Below are 24,608 nucleotides of genomic sequence, written 5' to 3'. Positions count from 1 at the left end.
AACCAAGATGGTTGAGACACTGAGGAGGAAATATTACTTATCACAATGTCCTTTATAAAGAAAATAGAAATACATTTTTCAATTTTGCGTAAGCATAAATTACTATAATTTATTAAGAATTATCTATTTTGGTACACATTTTTAAATATGTACATAATAGTCAATATGCATTTTGACTTATCTTGTTCATTCAAATAAAATGATTTCCCCTTAAAAGAATTCTTTTATATGTTTTCTCCTTTATGCAACAAAAACTCTCCTTAAAAATCTTGGAAGCATAAACATTCTGAAATTTTACCCTTTTATTATCATTTTAATATCTGAATAAATCAGTACCTCAAAGCTCATGAGATAGAGACATTATAAGATGCCTTACCCGTCATAGAGGTTACAAGACTCTATGCAGGTCCTTCCCCTGCTGAAGCGACGGCACGACAGGCACTGGTCTGGCCCAGGTCCCCAACACCCATCGTTTGAACAGAGATGGTTGCACACCATTCCTTCAGCAGCTGAAAAACACATCAAAATCAAGGGAAATAAAACAGAAGCCTGCGTCCAAACTTACCATTTTAATATGAATCTTCCTAAGTAAAGCTATTTCTGAAGGAGTGAGAGAGATCTGTGGCAGATAACTTTGCTTGCCTACTTAGTCACCATGGCCCACTTTATCTTCCACTTCTTTCATATTGCAGAGCCCCAGTCACTGTGTGTGTAGCACCATTGCATTTTTCATAAAAGTGAACAAATATCAATTGCCTATATCTAAACTCTAGGGAGAAGTAGTGACAGAAATTAACCTTCCAATTAACGTAAGGAACAAAAGACACCTTTCTAAAGCCAACCCTTTGCTCCACTAACACACCACACCTTTTGACATCAATTCCATGTGAGAACTTCATGCAGAAACAGAACAAGTGATATTTGTCATAAAACAAAAAACATCAAAAGGGGAAAAGAAAGAAAAAAGAAGAATATATGAAATGTAAGAAGGCGGGAAAAGAAATGGAAATAAAATACAAGTTTCTTACAGACCTCTGGTACACTGCAACTAAGATTACCTTGATATTTGAGTCAAATTGGCACAAGTAAGAAAAAAGTTTTGAAATAATTTTAAACAAAGTGTGGTGGTTATTTATGAGGAGGTATAGAGATTACAGTAGTAACAAAGGTCTTTAGTCTTATCTCTATATTTTTTGTTGATGGGAGAAGTGCCAAAGAATATGAGGCCATGTTTTAAAACTGCCACTTAAGGTTTACCATTTCTGTTCCCTCTTATATCAAATAATACTTATTCAGTGTATTATTATTTATACTGAAAAACATAATTTTACTGAACGGATAGCTATTGAATAAGAAGGGCCTATAAAGACTTCAAATGTTATTCTGGGTGTCTGAAAAGTGATTTGAGATGTCTGAAACCCAATTATATGTGGTTTTCATAAAATATTAATAAGTTCTCAGAAGATGAAAACATCAAAATCCTGTTTATCTTCCCATTAGTTACCAACTGTATTTATTAAGGGATGCAAATTGTTATGATAAGAGCATTTGTGAGATGGGATGGAATAGCATTAGCTATGCACTTGTAATTTAAAGAGGGATCATATCTGTGAAAGTTACCTTCTCTAACAAATGCCTGAGAAAGTGAATTACCAGCATCCGTGATGCTGATTAGTTTTTAAACAAGGAAACAAAATCTCCCAATTCATGTATTCTTTCTCCTATATTCTGGAGCCTTAAGGAGGGCCCTATGTTAAACTGTATAAAATTCTTTCTCAAGGCAGACATAGACCTATCAAGATATCTTTTTAATTTATGACTACTTAATTGAATAATGTCTTCCAATATAGTTTAAGAGAGAAACCTTGTGTGTATGTGTGTGTGTGTGTATGCTTAATAGTTTTATTGAAGTATACATGACATATACTGCTCATACATAAAGTATACAATTTGATGTTTTGACAGATGCCTGAAATCATGAGCTATATGTATTCAATCCAGGCAATGAATGTATCCATTATCTCCAAATGATTCCTCATGACCTATATAATCCCTTCCCCCCCCACCCCATTCCCCTCAGACAGCCATTGGCCGACTTTCTGTTACTCAATACCCATTAGTTTACATTCCCTAGAATTTTATGTAAGTAGAAATATACAGTATGTACTCTCTTTTTATGTAGTTTCTTTAACTCTGCATAATTATTTTGAGATTTATACATGTTGCTGTATCAATATTCATGCATTTTTGTTACTGAGAATATTCCATTGCATGGATATGCCACATTTTTTAAACCAATCACCTATTGCTAGACATTCAGACTGTTTCCCATTTGGGGCTATTAAAAATTAAGTTACAAAAAAAAAATTAAGTTACAGTGAACATCCATTTACAAGTCTTTGTATGGACATACACTTTCATTTCCTTTGGACAGAAATGGCTGGATAATATGATAAGTACAGGGTTCACTTTTTAAGAAACTGTCAAATTGTTTTTCAAAGTAGTTGTACCATTTTACATTCCCAACAGCCATAAACTCAACTCAGGAGCTGAAGTTTCCTCATATCTTTATCAATACTTGGTATGGTCAGCCTGTTTAATTTTAACCTTCCTAATATTATGTAGCGGTATCTCATTGTGGATTTGATTTGCATTTAAATGATTAAAGATGTTGAACATTTTTTAATGTGTTTATTTGCTATCCATATATCTTGTTTGGTGAAGTGCCACCAAATCTTCTGCCCATTTTATATTGGATTGATTGTTTTCTTACTATTAAGCATTGAGAGTTCTTTACAGATTCTGCAAGTACTGTTTCCTTGTCTTAGCCTTGCCTTTTTGTTCCTTTAACACTGTCTTTTGAAAAGTATAAGTTTTAAATTTTGGTGAAGTCCAATTTATCAATTTTATCTTTTATAAATCGTGCTTTGGGCATCATATCTAAGAAATTTTTGCCTAACCCCAAGGTAACAAAAGTTTTGTCTGCTGTTATCTTTTAGAAGCATTATGAGTTTTGGTTCATATGGTCTATGGTCTATTTTAAGTTAGCCTGCATATTATACTGTATTAGTTAGGGTTCTCCAGGAAAACAGAATAAATAGGATCTTTTTATCTATATCTACATATTTTATATAATTTGTTATAAAGAATTGGCTCACAATTATAGAGGCTGGGAATTCCCTTGTCTGCCATCTACAAACTGAAGACCCAGGGAAGTCCATGGTACAGTTTAATCTGAGTCCAAAGGCCTAAGGACCAAAAGCACAGATGGTTTAAGTCCCAGTCCAAGGGCAGAAGTAGATTGATGTACCAGTTCAGGAGTCAGGCAGAGAGTGAATACGTTCTATTCTGGCCTTCAATGAATTAGATGATGCCTATCCACTTTGCTTCACTCAGTCTACCAATTCCAATGCTAATCTCATCCAGAAATACCCTGCAGACATATTCACAAGTAATGTTTAACCAAATACCTGGGCTCTCCATGACCCAGTAAAGTTGAGACATAAAATTCACCAACACAGGTACTAGGTAAGGATCTATTCCTTTTTTTCTTTTCTTTTTTTGCATGTAGATATCCAATTTTTCCAGGACCATTTGTTGAAAATACAATCCTTGGGCTTCCCTGGTGGCACAGCGGTTGAGAGTCCGCCTGCTGATGCAGGGGACACGGGTTCGTGCCCCGGTCCAGGAAGATCCCACATGCGGCGGAGCGGCTGGGCCCGTGAGCCATGGCCGCTAAGCCTGCGCGTCCAGAGCCTGTGCTCCACAACGGGAGAGGCCACAACAGTGAGAGGCCCGCGTACCGCAAAAAAAAAAAAAAAAAAGAAAATACAATCCTTTTGCCAGTAAATTGCCTTTGCATATTTGTTTAAAATCAGTTGTCCACATACTTGTAGGTTTATTCATAGTTCTCCACTCTTGTGTTGATCTATTTATCTCTCCAGGTATATTTTCTCACCTTTAATCTATATGTGTTTTTATAGTTGAAGTTTGTGTCTTGTAGGCAGCATATAGTTGGGTATTGCTTTTTTAATCTAATCTGACAATCTCTGCCTTTAATTAGGGTATTTAACCACTTACATTTATTATGACAATTTTGGTTAAAATCATTGACCTTACTGTTTGTCCAATCTGTCCTCTTCCCATTTTCCTCTTTTCATGACATATTTTGGAAAACCAAATTTTTTATGACAACTAAACAGTCTTTATTATTCCATCCATATTTACTTTTAAAATTCAAAGTGGAATTACTTGCTGTTTCTTGTTCATAGACAAACGTATTCATATAAGATTTCTCAAAAATGCCCCCAAATAGCCTCCAAGAACCCCACAAAACTTTATTGAAAATTATAGTTCCTTTTATTCTGTTTTAGCTTATTTACTTTATAGTTATCATCCTAAATAACAGATAAATGTAATTTTAAAAGATAATCTGAGGGAATAGTGACTATACAGAGCATTTTCCTGTAATAAGGATTGTTGTTCTCATATTATTAATTATTCTAGGTAACTCATAAAGTTTGTGGACTTTGCTTAATTATGATTCTCTCCATGTCTTAATCATTAAATTGAAATACCATATATCATAACTATTTTTCTCTTCTTTTGTGGAAACTCTTCAAAAGTTGAATGATTTGATGTTCTACTTGGGAAAGGCTGACAGTTTATCTGTTACACCGATTTTGAACTAATAGCAAGAGTTCTTTCCTCTGATTCATTCATAATGCAGAGAAAGAGGGTTCTCTCACTGTACAAAATCAGTCAGTAGAAATGAAATCTTAACATAGGTCTCATATCACTGATTCCTAGATGTATAAATGACTTCCCATTAATTTATAAAGATGTAAGGAGTAAGAAAGAGAGTTCAATCAAGCTGATTGAATATAATGTGTAAAATCAAATTTTCATATGTACATTTAGTACATTTATATACAATTTTTATATATACTTATTTATGTGATAAACAATTATCAGAAGAAAGCTTGAAGAGGGAAAAAAAATCAAAAGTTATATTATTAAAAGCAACTTGTAAAGGCAAGTAGAGTATATTCAAAATCATACTGCACAGTATCATGAATCTCAGACTGCTTGTATTCATCACTTTCCTGTCCTTGTAGAAAATATAATCAATGCCTCAAATTCTTTGTATATCAACATCTGTCTAAGACCCTCACATGTGTTTTCAGTTTCTTCCTTTAGGATGTTGACAAGCCATCAGTACACCCTTGTACTGCCCATTTCATGATAGTCCATCAACTTCTTGATCTATTTATTTCACCAACTCACATTGATTTTTTCAGGTGTGAAAGCCTCTCACTCTTGTCCCTTCTCCCTTAATTTTCTGTTATCTGCTTTGACATTAGTTGAAAAAGAGAGTATTGGCTTCACACAAACTCCTACCTTCTTTTCTGCTGCCTACTACCTTCCTTAGTCTGTATTCAGATGCTCAATTTCAGAGCAGTTTTGCATCAGGGAAACAGTACCTATTGGAGGAAAGCAATAATACAAACAGGAAACCATAATAATTACTTTCTTCTCACTCTTTCCAAATAACTAGATGATGGTATTCAAGGCTGGTTGATCATTTTCTGCAGAGTGAAAACATGGGAAGTGTCTCCACAAAAGGCCAAGGAAAATACTTCTTTGAAGTTCTTGAGAGAAAAGAAGTTTTCAATCAGTACCAAGAATTCAACCACTCTCTGACCTCCCAGAGTGATAGTCCCATAGGAAGGAGTAGAAGGGCCTATTCAATGGCTTACAGTTTGAAACACCATTATAAAGCTCTCTAAAGAAACTTTAGCAATGTAGTTGTTAGGCAACCTTTAACTTCTCTTTTTTTCTGGAAGCTGTAAAATTGTTTTTTCTTTATCTCATCTGAATTATACCTATTAAATTATGTCTATTAAAAATTTGGAGAGATAATAATGTGCTTAGTATTTCGACCTTTACAGAGAATATTGAACTTGCTTTCGTTAAAATAGAGGCAAGCTTAAATAATGGATCTTGCTACTTGTGCTGCATGTGTGAAAGTAAATGGATTAGCTCAAAATATTGAAATGAAGTACCTGTCTACAAGCACAAAGGCAGAAAAAATATCTTCTCTTTCATTGTACAAGACTACCTACGTATGCTGTTTGCATTAGTTACCATATGTAGAGGCATGGGTTTGACTTGGAATTTGGACAGATACCATTAATCTTTTTCTATAAAGCCTGAAAAATATGATTTAGTTGTAACAGTTCAGTTTTTCTGATCAGGTCAACATAGGTTCAAATCCTTACGCTATGACTAGCCATGCAGCCTTGGGCAATTATTTACATATTACTTATCTGTAAAGTAAATAATCTACCTTTCTGGGTTATGATGAAGATTAGACATCATATTAGTAGTATACAATGCAGGGTTACTCACCTAACTAAGCCCTCAATAAACATACTTAAGAGAAATGTGGAAACATACAAGTATATCCATGTGTTTACTTTTAGAAGTATTTGTTGAGAAACTACTTAGTTTATACTGGACAATGCTAAGAAATGGGGATATGATGGAAATACAAAATAAAATACATATTGTCTCTATGTAGGGATTACAGTCCAGTTAGGAAGACAGCACTAGATAAATAATCATTTATATTGTATAATATATATTTTTTTGAGAGAAAATATAACAGTTGTCCTAACCTAATGGGTAGGTAGCATTAGGTCAGTCCACAGAAAGAGGGACAACAATGTGAGATGAGAAGGATAAATAGGAATTATTAAGCAAAGAGGGCTAGGGGAAATTGGGGATTACAAGTCTAATCAAGAGAGTCTGACCAGTGAATAAGATCAGGTGCTTTCACAGAACCGACTGCACATGAGCATTGAGTGGGAAAGTAATATCTGACGAACTAGTGAGGTGAAAAATGGCCAGATTATGTAGGACCTAGTGACCATTTAAAGGGTTTTCTGCTTTGTCCAAAGAGTTGTGGGAAACTGATGAAGGATTTTAAGCAGGAGAGTTAGGATCTTGTTCTTAAAATATCACTCCAATTGCTTTGAAGGGACTGACTTAAAAACATGTTTGAACAGTTGGTGGCAGAGAGAAAATAGTGAACTGTTCAGAGATAGGCATATGACCCAAGCAGGGTCAACTTTCCACAATACAGATGCTGGGAGAGAGAAAGTAGAGCTATTTTACCTGTACTTATAAACTTCGTGAATTCTCCAAGCCAAGGCCAAACATTTTTAATGAAGAAAGAGAGCTGGCCTAAGAAGAAAGCAGAATCGGGCAATGTCGAAGGACTGAGTCCAGGTGATGTTGTTTAACCCCTAGATCCATCTGTGCCTGAAGGAATATCCCTTGCAATTCTCAGTTCTGTGAGCTGATATGCTCTCTTGTTTGCTTTTATTTTCTATTTCTTTTTTGCCTTTTAATTATGCTTATTATTTTCTTTGTTATATGAAAAGACTTAAAGCTTATACAGTTATGGCCAAGTTTTATTTTTTCCAACTTTATTGAGACAAAGTTACTTCTAACATTGTTTAAATTTAAGGTATACAATGTGATTTGAAACACATATATATCATAAAGTGTTTATCACAATAAGTTCAGTTAATACCTCCTTCACCTCATGTAATTACCATTTTGTTATTGTGGTGGTGGTGAAAACATTAAACCTCTATGCTCATAGCAACGTTCAAGTATAAGATAGAGTTTTGTTAACTATATTTGCTATGCTGTACCTTAGATGCCCAGAACTTATTCATCCTATAACTTAAAGTTTGTGCACTCTGATCTGCATCACCCCATTTCCCCCACTCCTCAGACCCTGAAAACCACCATTCTACTCTCTGTTTCTACGAGTTTGATGTGTTTAGATTCCACATGAAAGTGATATCATACAGTATGTGTCATTCTCTGTCTAACTTAACTCACTTAGCATAATGTCTTGAAGGTCCACCTATGTTGCCGCATATGGCAGGGTTTTCTTCTTTTTTATGGCTGAATAATATTCTAGTGTGTGTGTATGCATATACACGCACATGTGTATATATGACACATATTCTTTATCCATTCATCTGTTGACAGACACATTGTTTCCATATATTGGCTATTGTGAATAATGCTGCAGTGAACATCAGGATGCAGAGAAGTGGGATTGCTAGATCATATGGTAATTCTATTTTTAATTTTTTGAGGAATCTCCATACTGTTTTCCATCATGGCTGCTTCAATTTACATTCCCACCAACAGTGCACCAGAGGTCCCTTTTCTCTATACCCTCACCAGTGCTTGCTATCTCTTCTCTTTTTGATAATAGCCATTCTAACAGATGTGAGGTGACATCTCATTGTGGTTTCATTTTGTATTTCCCTGACGGTTAGTGATGTTGAGCACCTTTTCATGTACTTGATGGCATTTGTATGTCTTCTTTAGAGAAATGTCTATTCGCATCCTCTGCCCATTTTTTAACCAGATGGTTTGTTTGTTTGTTTTGTTACTGAGTTGCATGAGTTCCTTATATAACTTGGGTATTAATGCCTTATTAGATATCTGATTTGAAAATATTTTCTCCCATTCCGTGGGTTGGCTTTTCCTTTTTGTTGCTTCTGCTTTTGGTGTCATATCCATAAAGTCATTACCAAGACCAATGTCAAGGAACTCACCTTCAATGTTTCTTCTAAGAATATTGTGGTTTTGGTCTTATGTTTAAGTCCTTAATCCTTTTTTTTTTAACATCTTTATTGGAGTATAATTGTTTTACAATGGTGTGTTACTTTCTGCTTTGTAACAGAATCAACTATACAGATACATATATCCCCATATCTCCTCCCTCTTGCATCTCCCTCCCACCCTCCCTATCCCTTTGCATTCATTTTATGAGTGGCATAGGACAGGGGTCCACTTTCTTTCTTTTGCATGTGAATATCCATGTTTTCCCAACATCATTTTCAAGAACTATCCTTGCCCCATTGAATATTCTTGTCTCCCTTATCAAATATTAATTGAACTTATTTGTGGATTTATTTCTGGGTTCTTCATTCTGCTCCACTGGCCTATGTGCCTGTTTTTATGCCAGTACCATACTGTTTTAATTACTATGGCTTCCAAACATTGGGGATATTATTCAGTTTTCTGGACATCTGTATATTCATCTGCAAAATGGTGATAATTACACTTCACAGGGTGGTGGTGATGATTAAATTAAACTATACAGGTTGAGTCTGGCACTTTTTCTCTACTTAGCTAAATATTGCAGACACCTAAAATCAGTGAGAAGAAATGGATTATTCAGTAAATTATGTCAATATCCCAGCCAAATTAAGAGTTTTTAAAATTATGCTGTACCAAAACTTCTAGATGGATTAAAAATTTCAATATAGTTTTAAAGTACTAGAAGAAAAAAGATAGACTATGCCAAGATCATAAACATAAAAAAGAGAATGATGTATCCATTTAACTAGATAAAAACATAAAATGTTTGTCTATCAAAAGACAAAATTTTTAAAAATTGCATATAGAAGGAAACTTATACACAACATATTTAAGACACAAAAATTTAATGGATTTAATTTATGATGAGTGTTTTCAAATCCAGAATTAAAAAATGGATAAAGCTTATAACTATGTAATATACAAAAAATAAATAGAAAGGATCAATCAACACATAAAAAGAGGCTCAATATCAACTAAAAAATATAAATTTAAAAGACTTATTTTTCATATTTCTGATCACCAAAATTTAAATCCATGGATAATATCAAGTGTTGTAAAGAGTAGTGGAAAATATTCCTTATCAAACATTGTTTAGGACAAGTGTAAACTAATCTAGTATTTTTGAAAGATGACATAGCAATATATACCAAAATTTATTATATATAACCTAATTTCACAGAAATTCCACTTTTAAGTGTTTAGCCCAAGGAAATGATTGCATAGTACAAAATTTTTTATGAACTAAGATTCACACTATGGCAGTACTGATATGAAAAATAGAAAATAAATGAAATTACCATTAATATGGCACTTATTCAATAAATATTTTTATACACAGCTTACTTGAAATTATATCAAGCATCTTTTAGGACCAAAATGCTATGAGAATGAAAATCAATTACAGGAAAAAAAAACTGTAAAAAAACACAAATACATTGAGGCTAAACAGTGCACTACTAAATAACCAACAGATAACAGAAGAAATCAAAGAAGAAATTTAAAAAATACATAGAAAAAAATGACAATGAAAACACAACTGCCCAATATGTATGGGACACAGCAAAAGCAGTTCTAAGAGGGAAATTTATAGCAATTCAATGTCACCTCAAGAAACAAAAAAATCTCAAATAAACACTTTAACCCTACACTTAAAACCACTAGAGAAAGAAGAACAAGAAAACCCAAAGTCAGTCAAAGCAAAGAAATCATAAAGATCAGAGCAGAAATAATTGAAATAGAAATGAGGAAAACAATAGCAAAGATCAATAAAACTAAAAGCTGGTTCTTTGAGAAGATAAACAAAATTGATAAATCCTTAGCCAGACTCATCAAGAAAAAGAGGGAGAGGACACAAATCAATAAAATTAGAAATGAAAAAGGAGAAATCACAACTGACACTGCAGGAATACAAAGGATTATAAGTGACTACTGCAAACCAGTATATGCCAATAAAATGGACAACCTCGAAGAAATGGAAAAATTCTTGGAAAGGTAAAATTTTCCAAGACTGAACCAGAAAGAATTAGAAAAAATAAACAGACTTATCACAAGCAATGAAATTGAAACCATAAATAAAAATCTTCCAACAATCAAAAGTCTAGGACCAGATGGCTTCACAGGCAAATTCTATCAAACATTTAGAAAAGAGCTAACACCCATTCTTCTCAAATTCTTCAAAAAATTGCAGAGGGAGAAACACTCTCAAATTCATTCTATGAAGCCACCATCACCCTGATACCAAAACCAGAAAAAGGATACACAAAAAAAGAAAATTAGAGACCAATATCACTGATGAACATAGATGCAAAAATCCTGAACAAAATACTAGCAAACAGAATCCAGCAGCACATTGAAAGGATCATACATCGTGATCAAGTGGGATTTATCCCAGGGATGCAAGGATTCTTCAGTATATGTAAATCAATCAATGTGATTCACCACATTAACAAATTAAGGAATAAAACCCATATCATCATCTCAATAGATGCAAAAAAAGCTTTCAACAAAATTCAACACACATTTATGATAAAAACTCTCCAGAAAATGGGCAGAGAGGGAACCTACCTCAACATAATAAAGGCCATAGGGCTTCCCTGGTGGCACAGTGGTTAAGAATCCATCTGCCAATGCAGGGGACACAGGTTCAAGCCCTGGCCCGTGAAGATCCCACGTGCTGCGGAGCAACTAAGCCCATGAGCCACAACTACTGAGCCGGCGCTCTAGAGCCCGCGAGCCACAACTACTGAAGCCTGTGCACCTAGAGCTCATGCCCCGCAACAAGAGAAGCCACTGCAATGAGGAGCCCGCGCAACAAAATGAAGAGTAGCCCCTGCTCGCCACAACTAGAGAAAGCCCGGGTGCAGCAACAAAGACCCAACGCAGCCAAAAAAATAAATTAATTAATTTAATTTAAAAATAAATAAATAAAAAATAAATAAAGGCCATATATGACAAACCCACAGCAAGCATCATACTCAATGATGCAAAACTGAAAGCACTCCCTCTAAGATCACGAACAAGACAAGGATGTCCACTCTTGCCACTCTTATTCAACACAGTTTTGGAAGTCCTAGCCATGGCAATCAGGGAAGAAAAAAGAATAAAAGGAATACAAATTGGAAAAGAAGAAGTAAAACAGTCACTCTTTGCATATGACATGATACTATACATAGAGAATCCTAAAGATGCCACCAGAAAACTACTAGAACTAATCAATGAATTTGGTAAGGTTGCAGGATACAAAATTAATGCACAGAAATCTGTTGCATTCCTCCACCAATAGTGAAAAATCAGAAAGAGAAATTAAGGAAACACTCCCATATACCACTACAACAAAAAGAATAAAATACCTAGGAATAAACCTGCCTGAGGAGGCGAAAGACTTGTACTCAGTAAACTATAAAACACTGATGAAAGAAATCAAAGGTGACAAAAACAGATGGAGAAATATACCATGTTCTTGGATTGGAAGAATCAATATTGTGAAAATGACAATATTATCCAAAGCAATCTACAGATTCAATGCAATCCCTATCAAACTACCAATGGCATTCTTCACAGAATTAGAACAAAAAATTTTACAATTTGTCCATTGTTTTGTTTTCTAACAATGATAAAAGCACTATTATAATTAAAAAATAAAATTATTTCAATTTGAAAGGTAATTATGAATATAGTTTCTTTCATTTTTATGTTGGTTTTAAGTGTATATGTGCAAATATTTAAAAAATAAAGATGTCTGAGTTCAAATGTAATTCAGATTACAAAGGTTTGTTGTATTTATCTCTTCACTGTTTATATTCTGGTGTTAAAAATTTATGCTTAACTATTTAAAGAAACTTCAAATACTTTTATAAACCTGCTATAAAACTCCTTCCAACCAGCACTGTTTTGTCCCTACCACAACCATACAAATAAAGGAGGTAGAAAATGTTCCAGCTTTTCATGTCCTAGAGTTTCTCTCAATCTCAATCTCTTCAAACCATAAAGACATCTGTATGTCTACTTTGAAAATTTTGACTTAAAAGAGTAAGATTGCTCAAGCTATGGTCACACTTTATAGATGAGGTGAGGTTTTTCTTTTATTGTCATTGCTGTTTTAAATCATGTTGAACTCCAAAAAACACTTAAAAATCAAGGTTGATTTTTCTTTTAAGCTACCAAGCCAATATACAGATTTAGATGAGAGTATTTTATGGTGACTGTGTGTTTGCATTTATGCGTGTGAATGCATGTGTAAGTGTCCGAGGGTTGTGTACATGTGTATGTGTTGTGTGAGCATATGAATACACACCTTATGCTGTACGTCTGTGTATCCATATGTCTTGTAATGAATATGTGTGTGTGCTCATATATGTCTTGTGTGTGGTATATTAAGAAAGAATGTCTAAAAATGCAATATTTAAGTACATTTAAAATGAAGCAAATATTTGTTTTCCTCTTTGCAGATAACACTATGGATGATGAAATGGCCTTAATCACATGTGGGCAGTCATTGTAGGTTCAGTGTAAACATCAGCAGCACATCTGAAGCCAAGTTTATAGGATAATTACATTTCTGAAAATGCAGGATCCAATGTACTATGAGACCAAAACCCAAATTTTGATAAATGGATTTCATGCAAAAATTGTTTACTCTAAGACGTTAAAAATGAAAAATTATATGCTTAATATTAAATTATAGCACCACAAAATTGCTTTCTTCTAATTGCTTCATTTCTTCCTGAAACTGTAAAGTCAACTATAAAATATGTTCATGGTTTGAAAAGTGGATCAACCTCCAAGAGACCTAACACTGAAAGTTGAAGAAAATGTTAGATTTTTAATTTATTAATATTATTTATCTTCTTTTGTTTTTTTCAAAAGTTTAGAAGTCTTAAAGGGATATGGAATAATTACATACATTTTTCCTATCTTGCTTTTTCACATTTAATTTCTTTCCACATTTTCTTTTCCCATTTGCTTTTTATTCAGGTTTACAAAAGGTAAAAGAAGGGATTTGTGAAATGATTAAATGAGTTAAAGAAAAAGAATGTTTTTCTCTCATTCTTTTATTGTTTCTTAGTTTTTTTGTTTTTTTTTTGTCTTCATACCTAAATCTTACCTTTAAAAGGTAGAGGTACTATTGTTTTATTTTCATTTTGTTTCATTTTTTGAAGTAAGTGAAAGAAAAGGAGAGTATAACCCTAACTTAGGGAAATATTTATAAGTTAGTGTTGAAAAAGTTTCTATTTTACTTCCATGAATAATCTGCTTTGTCTGGGGCATGTACAAACACAAATATAGTATTGTGAGATAAGAAGCTTAAGTAGAAAAAAAAAAAAAGCAAGCTTTCTGTCAGGTTTCAGAAATGTATAAAACCAAGGAAACAATCTAGGCTCAATGAAAGGATAAATCTCATTCAATGTGGACATGCATATTTTGATATATAACAATATTTTATATTTCTTGATTCTATGAGGAACAGAAGAATATATAAGAACTTAAGTTCACTCAAAACAGGAATCTCATGTTGCAATAGGTCTCTTTTCTCTGGAAAATAATTTTCAGGATCCAAAAGAGCTAAAATGTGAATTCCTCACAAATTATAAGCTATATTTTGTAAAAATTGCTAGCCTGAGCTGCCTTAAACCCTTTCTGGTACAAGGTGGGGTATAAATTAATTAATTAGTTCATGGACTACTTGGTAAATTTAAATCATGTTGGCCTCTTAAGAGTTTACATTTTTTAAGAAGTCCTATACTATTCATTCACATACTTAATGAACTTAATCATTATGTATGTATACCCTTGTGATTGTTCCAATGGTGAGATTACAGAAGCAAGAAGACTTCCTAAGAGCAAAATGTTTCTTAAGAAATGTGACTTTTAAAAGGACTGACTTATCATGACCACAACAAGAATATACATTTGTAAACAGATTCTTTGAATTCTAAGTCATTTTATTTTGTATTTATTATAAGTAAGTCACTACTATATGCATAGTAGTAGCACTTATAGGATGCAGAATAAAGTAATACCCAGGAGAAAAACAGGGAAGAATTAAGTATTAATCATTGGAGTATCAAAGTATAAGATGGGAATGACTTAGTTATATACTCATGAAAACATTATTTGCTTCTGTGTAACAAAGAAGTGATGGAATGGATTAAAAAGTAGTAAAATACATGAAAAAAGAGATCACTCCATGCCTACAAAAACACATTGATGAAATGAAGTTTAGCAAACTACTGGAACAGCATTTTTACACATTTCAGAAGAACACGTCTTTTTTTTTTTTTTTCACCACTCCTAAATGGCAAATACTTTGTTATTCTATGTTATCAAATTCTCTGAAGCAAAAAATAAACAGAAAATTTAATAGAGTGGATTTCCATAAATTGATTGGATCCAAGGAATTACCCAGGATGCTTATTAAACATTTAGATTCCCAGGCTCCACTTACACCTATTGAATCTAAATCTCCACAGAAGGGTTCTTATGATTAGGCAAGATTTGAGAACATGAAATACATTATAAAAACATGCAATGTATTATAAAAAGTTACCCATTTGATTATTTTATACCAACCTTTTTTAAGGGTTGAGAAAAAGATGACAACAATTCTGACCCACCACTATGTTTAACTGTTTGGTCCAATGTAGAATGAGAAAAATAATGTTTAAAGTTTCTAGATTTTTAATGTTTGGGTAATGTACTTACTACAGTTTTCAGCTTTCCTGTTGTCCCGGATCACTATTCTCTGGTTGATTGTGCTGAAGAGCGTTGTCCAGTTAATGGTATGATAATAACACAGGTTGCTGTTGTCAGTGATATAGATGTTTCCTGCACTGATTTCCTTCAGGGATTGGAATTGCAGAGAAGTGATGCCCTGTTGCTTGAGGATAAGCAAGGAAAGGCCACTAAAGAGAGGGGAGAGGAAAAAAATGGAACAGTAATAATTGTTTTCTGGCCATGACATGCATTCTTTAAGTAAAATAAGGATGTCATATCTTACTCCAAAAAGAATGTTAATAGAGTGTAAAAAAGATTGAATTAATAAATCTGAGATACAAATACTATTTTTTTTTTTTTCGGTACACGGGCCTCTCACTGCTGTGGCCTCTCCCGTCGTGGAGCACAGGCTCCGGATGCGCAGGCCCAGCGGCCATGGCTCACGGGCCCAGCGGCTCCGCGGCATGTGGGATCCTCCCGGACCAGGGCACGAACCCGTGTCCCCTGCATCGGCAGGCGGACTCTCAACCACTGTGCCACCAGGGAAGCCCACAAATACTATTTCTTTACATGCTATATGCTGACTGTTTTAAAAGTAATCACTTGAACCCCCCCCAAAAAAGCCCATCTTTTATAATTATGAATATCAATGATATCTCTGTCTCTGTCTATATATGTACCACTGACGTATCTGCTCACTGCCTTCCCTCCTAACCCCTGAATCTTAAGGTCCTCAAGAATTAAATCCTGTATTAAGACTAAATAATTAAATAAATGTTTATGGGGTGACTGTTCATCTACCCGAAGTAAGACATTAATTCAGCTCTAACTATTTAATAGATTTAGATACACTTTCAGAAGTAAATATCTCAGAGAATGACCATATTTAGCTTTAATTTATACCTCAGAAACCAAAGCGTTAATTGTAATACTTGAAAAATGTATAAGGATAGGAGATGTTAAAAATTAAAGAGAAGAATAAAATTAAACTAAAATTAAAAAAGATACTCAGAAGGCTTGGACAAGTGAGAAAGCATCTCTAAAAGTTAAATAACAACTACACTGTAGAAACAAATTATCATTTCAAGGATGTTGTTTTCTCAACATAGTCCACTTTGTAATTAAATTATTTGTCCATTTTCTAAAGACTAAATGTGTTTCCCACATTTCAATCAACTTATGAACATTATTTTATATTTTGGAAATCAAAACTGTCCTCTAAATTTGCTTTGCTTTTAGTACTCAGATTTTTTTTCATGTTTTATATATACACATGCATGGAGAACTATAATATACAGATATATAACGTGTATGTGTACCCAAATGGGATGTAATTCACTCTCTCAAATCTTTGTTCCCATCATAACCATCCTTAGTTGTTGATTACAATGTGAGCATAATAATGCCTTGACTTAGATTTATAACACTTTATTCAATTGGTTCCATATAGCACTTGAATAGATTATCTCTCAACTATCTTTTTTATTAAGCACTTTTCCCCTTTACATTTTAGAACCTCTTACAGATATACCTGTTTTAATAGCAAAATTCAATGGACTTCCTGTGAACCATTATTATAGAATATTTAACGACAGTATTGACTTTAGGCATCTTTCAGATTTAAGTAGAAAAATTATCAAGGTCTCTTTATATAAATAGACTTTTAACGGTTCATAAACAATAATTTTGTGCAGATGAAATCTGAAGTAAAATAAAAACAGTGGCTTAATAAATATTAAAACATATATTTTTCTTATGTGAATAAAAATATTGACATTAGAACTTTAGAACAGTATCCTTCTGAGCCCTGATTATCTGTCCATTATTAACCAGCACTGCATGTAGCATAGTGGACCAAATTCTAAAATATCAGCGCTGTGATGCTTTGTTCAAATGATAGCTCCAGAGACAAAACGAGAACCTCCTGGAAAAACAGCATTTGTATCCCATACAACGAAGTCATTACAAAGTCATTCAAGTCTATCTTTTAATTATGATAACATATGATCAAAAAGAAGGTTCAGTTTTATGGTTCACATCATGTACTCCACAACTGCCAAACACTAAAATTACTTTAAGTGACAGGCAGTTGATAAATCAAGTTGTATACTTTAAAGCACAATCGGGGGTATTTTTCGTTGAGTTTTCCTTTAAAATTTAAAGTGGAAAACCAATATTTCTAGAAACAGTAAATCAATGAGTCTGATGGCTATGACATAATGTACACATGATTCAGAGACCTGTAACTTTGAATATATACACCTACCTATAGAGTACTCTTCCACCAATGGTCACCAGGTTAGAAAAAACACTGAAGTCAGTCATGTTTGGGGGCCATGACTGTATGTTCAAGAAACCTACAAAAGATAAGGGCAGTAAAATAATTCAGAATATCATTGTCTCAGTAACAGTGTTTAATACCAATTATTCTTAAAATATGATGAAAATGGGAGGTAAGGAAAAGGTAGCAAATATTCCTATTTTTGAACCATTCTGTATCATATTTCTTCTTCCAATATTCAGTGTCTTACCCAAAGTTTCTGGGCTACAATACTCAATAGATGATGAATGTCAAAATAATGAACACCAAGAGTATATATATACAGAATCATATAAGTGTATGGTTTAAAGATTTAAATGCTTCTTAATTTAATTTATTCTTCTAAATGGAAAAATTATTTAGTCTAACTAGACAAAGAGTTTAATTTCTCTGAAATCTTTTGCCACCTTATCTGTACATTTACAACATCAGCTGTCTGTCTTGCATTCTAAGACATTTATGTATATAACTAAGCCTCCTTATTTGATTTTACATTCTTTGATAGCAAACCCATGTCTGATTCATGTCTATGGGCCCCATATCATCTACTATGACAGCTCTGAACATATCAGGTCCTCAATAAACATGTGCTAAATGAATCCTACCTGCTACCCATCCTCAATAGTACTTGTGAAAAGTAAATAGAAGCACGTTGATTCAAAGATCCACTGACATTTGCAAAAACAGTAACATCAAAATTTCAAGGATTTTTTTTTTAATTCCACAGATTTCAAAATGTGCACAGATGCTAAGGAACTAAGACACCCATCATTTAAAATAATACGTGTTTTCAAAACTAGAATTTGCTTTGAAAATTCCAATACTATGTAATATTTTTAACAAAAGACTAAAATTCACATAGTTCATAGCACAACAAACTCACTTTAAAAATTACCTGTTATCTCTCGGACTGTCCGAAACACGTTCAGTTTCTCTGGGTCTATGGCTTCAATTGCATTGTAAGGGTCCCTAGGAAAAAAAAAAAAAAAATGAAGCCAAACTTAAAATTAGATAAAGCGGTGAAAATATGAGAAATGTGACAAAAATTATTTCATTCCAATTGAATTTTAATTAGCAATAGGAAGGTTAGCAATGTTTTATCCAGATTTTCTATGCTAGATGTGGAAGGGGATTAAAAGGTACTTTCAGGAAATTTTGATGACACAGATTATGAGTTCTTCATTGAAGGCTATTCTAGATCCAGAGGAACGGTTCAATTTGACTATCCTGAATAAACCTCAAAATATAGCAATTCCATTCATTAACCACTTTATTTTGCCTTTAAAAGTTTATTCTCAATTGGAAAAATATACACTGCAAATAAATTATGTTATGGTGAGAATAATTGCCTTTTGGGTTCCTCAAAGCATACTAAATTGCTAACAGAACCTGTAATTTCATAAGAAAGGTGAAAACAAATACAGGAAGTAAACTTTTTTATTTTTCTGTATTTTCACATTTATCTATCAGGGCAATCTTGTTCCTATCTGTTTATTTATGTTCACTTTCATATGACAGGAACTATTTGCTTCCCTCTATATGAATCATACTAACATTTGAAAATAAAATTTACCACAAATTTAACAATACTCAAAACGTGTTGTAAATTTTGGGGATTTTTAAAAATACAATCTCCTAATGCATAAATATATTTTTTGTAATTAATGTTATTGATACATAAATGCCCTGCCTTTACAAAAATTAATATAAAATACCTTTAAAATTAAATATTTAATGGAATTTTTCAGACGTTTTCATCTTAGGAAAATATTTTTCATTTATAACATCCTGCCCATACAAAATAATTACATTCTTGAATATTAAGCGAAATATAAACATAATATTAAACATTTCTCAGTAATTCAAGCAATACTTTCAGATTTTCTTAAGTAATATTTAGTAGTTTTTCTAGGTTTTATTACTTTAAAAGGTGCTCTGTGCTATTCTGGGCAAGTAGAAACCTTATATTAATATATACTCTTCAGAGAAAAATTAAATTCCATTCACTGGTCATTTCTCCAAGAGAGATCAAACGTTCTAAAAACAAGGAATTAGGCTCTTTTAGCAGTTTGTATCCACCTTTAGCAATCAACTGAATTTTATCCTTGTACTGGATATCTGTTGTTTTACTAGTCTCTGAGAACCTTCTTTTTCACATGGGGAATAAACACTAGGATACATGATCCATTGGAGGCTATCAGTCAACGTACTCCACAATCCCCTGACAAACAGATAAGCATATGGCCTTTCTTCTAAGAATCTGATTCTGAATCCACCGGCATTTATTCATCCTGGCATTAGAGCCTTGAAAACATTCTCTATTAGTTCAGCAACCTTGATCTCTGGAACCACCTTTTACTGGCTCTCTCTGCTTGATTCATCAGCATATTTTCTATACTGTGAACCATCTCATATCTTTTAAAAGAAAAAAAAATCTTGCTTGATGAAATTACTGTTTCAAACTGAGAAAAACTAAGAAGTTTAATCAATACATTGTGCTACTAGTTTAACATGGCGTGTTATAGAAGGCTTGGAAACACTATAAATGAGTGTCCCCATAATTCACACATAAACAATTAAGATTTTCCTTAATGTGACATGAATATCTTTCAAAAGCTTAAAGTCTAAATTAATATTCTAGCAAACTTGCTCTATTTGTAACTGAAGATATATAGAATGAATATCTATGCTTTCAGTGAAAATGGAGCCACAAAATTAGGTTCATCATGAGGGAAAATTCTGGTTGCTATCATTTTCTAATGTGCAAAGATGTCTGCATGCACATGAAATATCAGCTCTGCAGTAGTAGAATGAACTTTCAACATTTGTTCTTTGATGAAAAGCAGTGTCTAGAATAGCTCTAGCCATATAATCAAATATTCCTGCTTTACTGAGAAACACTCAAAGTTCAGGTCAAGCACACAATAATGGGGTCAGTCCAAACCTTTACTGAGAACACTTCCAGGTTGCCACGAATGAAATGAATTCTGGACTGTTCACATGAAGCCCAGCGGACCACAGAAATTTTATATACTTAATTTTAGAGATTCAGGACTCTCATAAAATAAATTGACAGAATCCCACTTACCAACTTAAAAGTACCCCTAGGGCGTTCCACCCTACAGCCACTTGAAATCCATAGATTTTAAAATTGAGAACTTTCCTAGCTAAATTCAGGACCATGAAAAAAAACATTATGTCCACCCTGTTATTGTGCTGGGTGATCCAAAATAAAGCTCAGGAGAAAGAGAGAGAAACATATTTTCACAATTCCATAGAAATCACGTTATTTTTTTCACCAAGCTCATTATCTGTTTCCCATTGTCTATCATCATTACAGTCTATCATCTAAGTACTTTCTTGTTTGTGTCACACTGTGACACAGCATGAACATGCTTATTTGGTGAGCATTTTATTGCTCTAAGCATATTCACAGGGACATTATTAGACATGACAAGACATGAAAGGGGATCCTATGATAACCCTGAACGCTGAATTTTGTCTGCAGTTCCCATTCTAAATAAGGAAATAAGAATGCCTAGTTTATTTCTAGCAATGGTGGTATCATGCTATAAACTGAACATTGATCTCTTTTATATGTTAACATTTTAGTTGACAACTTCACAGTAAATTTATTTTTTGCAGAAATTTGTTTTTGAAAAGTACACCCTTACTTAATTATGGGTTTTTCATTTCTATTAGTTTAAAGAAATACCCTAGCTATTTTAATCAAACCATACATCCTATTAAAAACTAGATAGTAGAAGATTTAGGGTAATGGAAATTAAGTGAAGTAAAAAATTTTGTTAATTTACTGAAAGCTTTGTTAATAATACCTCACGTTATTCATCTTTAAAATCTCTCTCTTTGTCCATATGCACACACATATTACATACATGAATACACATATGCCTACACATAAGTGTCTGAGACCTACTCAATTAACTTTATATTAATACTTTCCTAAAATGAAAGGGAAAGGCTTCAGAATATGTTTCATGTTGGCATGAGACTAGGAGTGAGGAACATATCATATTTCACATATATATTTGTCCTGGAAAATGCCTTATATATTATGCTAAAGACACAATAATATTAATTATAATGTTAAATTTAAGTGCTATAAATAAGGACAAATAATAATCGTCTGAACTAGGAAGTATGACATCGTAAAGTAAGGATTGCCATGAAAATAACTTTGTCTTTATTTGGTTTCCAGTAGTCTATGAGATATTATCTGTTGCACTATATGCTGTGCTATATACTAGATATAGTCACTGAGATTTTCCTCTTGAAGTGCCTTTTTCTCCTTTTTATTAACTTTCTTTTGTTTCGGGGGTTTAGCGATTTTTAACTTCTATTTTTGTTACTTTTCAATCTCTCTCTTTATCTCTCTCTCTCTCCCCTTTCCCTCCTTTACTCCTTCCCTTCCCCCACCTTTTTCTTTCTTTTTTATACCATTTATTAAGGTTTACTGTATGCCAGGCACTGGGCTGAACACTTAAAAAAATGTATATTTTGTTTTATTTTGAATCTCCACAACAACCAGAGGATGTAGGTATTTATTATTAACCCAGTTCTCAACTTTACATTGGAGTTGTTTGACATGGAAGCCACACAGCTCAATACAGATTGTCCATGGTGGAGCCGACTGAATGTGTCCCATCTCAAAATGGTAGTACCACCCATCTCCAATAGGTTGTTGCCATGTAAACTAAGAGTAATCACATGCACATTTTTTTTTAAAGAGACGTTAAAAATCTGGATCTTATTTTAAAAAAACAAAACAACAAGAAACACCTCTTAGACCAAATATAACAGAAAGTGAATACATACTATTACAGTTTCTGGCACAGATCCATATTAAAAGCTATATTTTAAAGTAAAGAAATGCTTTATGTACTAAGACCTATGGTAATTTATCTGAATGGAAAGAAACGCTTTGTTCTATTTCTCTTGTTGTTCCTATTTGACGTATTTATTCATAATGTGTTAAATTGTTTTGCTTCTAGAAATGATATATGTTTAGAGTAATCTTTTGAATTGAAATATGTGAGTGATATTTTTTATCTGTAGCCCGTAGCACTAATATTTAGGGATTAAGTAGTGATATATACAAATAGATAAAATATAAAGTAAAAATATTGATATTTTCATTACAGTTGAAAGGATGCAAACTTGGTCATTTTCCCAGTTAAAAACAGCAGGTGGTTCTGTAATGAAGGGGCCCAGAAAATGTTACAATTTTTATTGCTAAAATGAAATTCATTTAATAGATTTATCACTAACTTCCCAAGTCTAAAACAGAAAAAGATACAGCAAGGCAAAGAAAATACCTGAAAGCTCAGAATTTCAACTTACTGATTTGTTTTCTGTGAGATGCATTAATTTATGTTGTTTTGAACTAATTGGTTAGGAATTTGAATGAAATTCCCCACTTTGTCCACTGATACTGTTTCCCTAAACATATCCACAAATGTGCCAAGCTTACTGAAATCTATGGATTTGAGGAAAATGTCCTGTAAATACATCTTAGCTTATATATAAATCTATATTTTTAAATCTAAGTTGTCACCAAATTCATAATCTGGAGGTACCCCCAAAATTTGGTTTACTATCACTGCTGGTGAAATCTGGCATTTGACTTTGTTGGAGGAAAGCATTAATGTGTAGTGCAACTCTGTGTCAAAAGGAATCAAACAGACAAAACTAAAGAATCTCTTAAGCTTTGTCTGCACTTCGTAAAACAATTTTCCACAAAAATGTAATACTGACCCATGAATACCAGTGACTAGGAAGATCAAATTCCCATTGATTTTGGTGCAGTTTATGAATTTGTCAATGTTACTAGAATCCACGGTCTGAGCTGACATCAATGATCCTGTGCCAATGCCATCACAAGCTGTGGAAACAAGATGCACAATTAGAGAGCTGAGAAAATTTTTCTTTAGTCAATAAATTATTGCATTTTTATTATAAAATAACAGTATTTTTTCATTATAAAATGAAAAAAAAATATCATCACCTTTTGGGCAAATGTCAGTACAAGGTTTACACATTTTAATCCCATTTTCTTCTACTTCCATCTTGGAACTAGGGCAGGCACGCACACAGGAACTGGAATCGACCACAAAGTTATCTGATAAAAAAAAGGTAAAATTAACAATAATGTTGAGGTTCAGCAAAAGATTTTAAAACAAGATATTTTAGGGTTTGAAAATTATTTTCATTTGAAAATGATAGTATGTATATTTCTTTCCCTAAAACAACTCTGTCTAAATATCTCCACCTGAAATAGCATCTACGAACACCTACATTCAAATCTAAGGGCAGTGTGTGTTAACAACAACTGGTACTTGCTTGACTACTGCTCCACATTCTGAATTGCCCCCAAGATAGTGAATTTCTTTTATAGACTTAGGAAACTGCATGACATTTAGTTTGTGTTTTTCAGTAGTTCCACTTCATTTCATGTCATGATGCAAGTTTGAAGTCTAAAAATACTTCAAGTTACATGAAGCACAAATGAAGCTGAAGTTAAACTGCCTTGGATGAAGGGAGTGCACTTCATATCCAAGAAGAAATGTTTAAAATGTGTTCATCTTTCATTGGAGTGACGTAGAAACTGTCCCATAGTTTTACACGAAGAAACAAAATGAAATTTGTAAGGGCAGTACTTTAGGAAAGGTATATTAACTAAACCAGGAACATCTAATTACCTGACATGGTGAAATGTTTAGGAATCCAGTGGTCTGGAATATACCTGAACATTCCCTCCCAAAAATAAGGACAAATTTTTGCATCTAGGGCCTCCCACGATAAAGGGAAAACACAATACCTGCTAGGCTGCTTTGGGTTTTGAAGGCAGCATCCTTCC

At 33.2% G+C, this 24,608-nt stretch overlaps 1 protein-coding gene across 1 annotated transcript in view; it reads right to left on the bottom strand.

The window, feature by feature from the left end:
• ERBB4 (erb-b2 receptor tyrosine kinase 4) overlaps positions 1–24,608 on the bottom strand; it is a 671,873-nt gene that overhangs the window by 279,635 nt on the left and 367,630 nt on the right. Inside the window, exons 7-12 of the mRNA XM_029224991.1 lie at positions 23,757–23,870; positions 23,507–23,633; positions 18,627–18,700; positions 17,678–17,768; positions 15,400–15,599; positions 377–509 (exon numbers count right to left, since the gene is read on the bottom strand). Coding sequence (XP_029080824.1) covers positions 377–509; positions 15,400–15,599; positions 17,678–17,768; positions 18,627–18,700; positions 23,507–23,633; positions 23,757–23,870 — 739 coding nt within the window. The remainder of the gene's footprint in view (positions 1–376; positions 510–15,399; positions 15,600–17,677; positions 17,769–18,626; positions 18,701–23,506; positions 23,634–23,756; positions 23,871–24,608) is intronic.

This window comes from Monodon monoceros, unplaced genomic scaffold (assembly GCF_005190385.1).
Source record: "Monodon monoceros isolate NGI ecotype Baffin Bay Population unplaced genomic scaffold, NGI_Narwhal_1 Super_Scaffold_16, whole genome shotgun sequence".
In the NCBI taxonomy this organism is placed as follows: domain Eukaryota; kingdom Metazoa; phylum Chordata; class Mammalia; order Artiodactyla; family Monodontidae; genus Monodon; species Monodon monoceros.
This window is presented reverse-complemented; position numbering and strand designations above follow the sequence as displayed.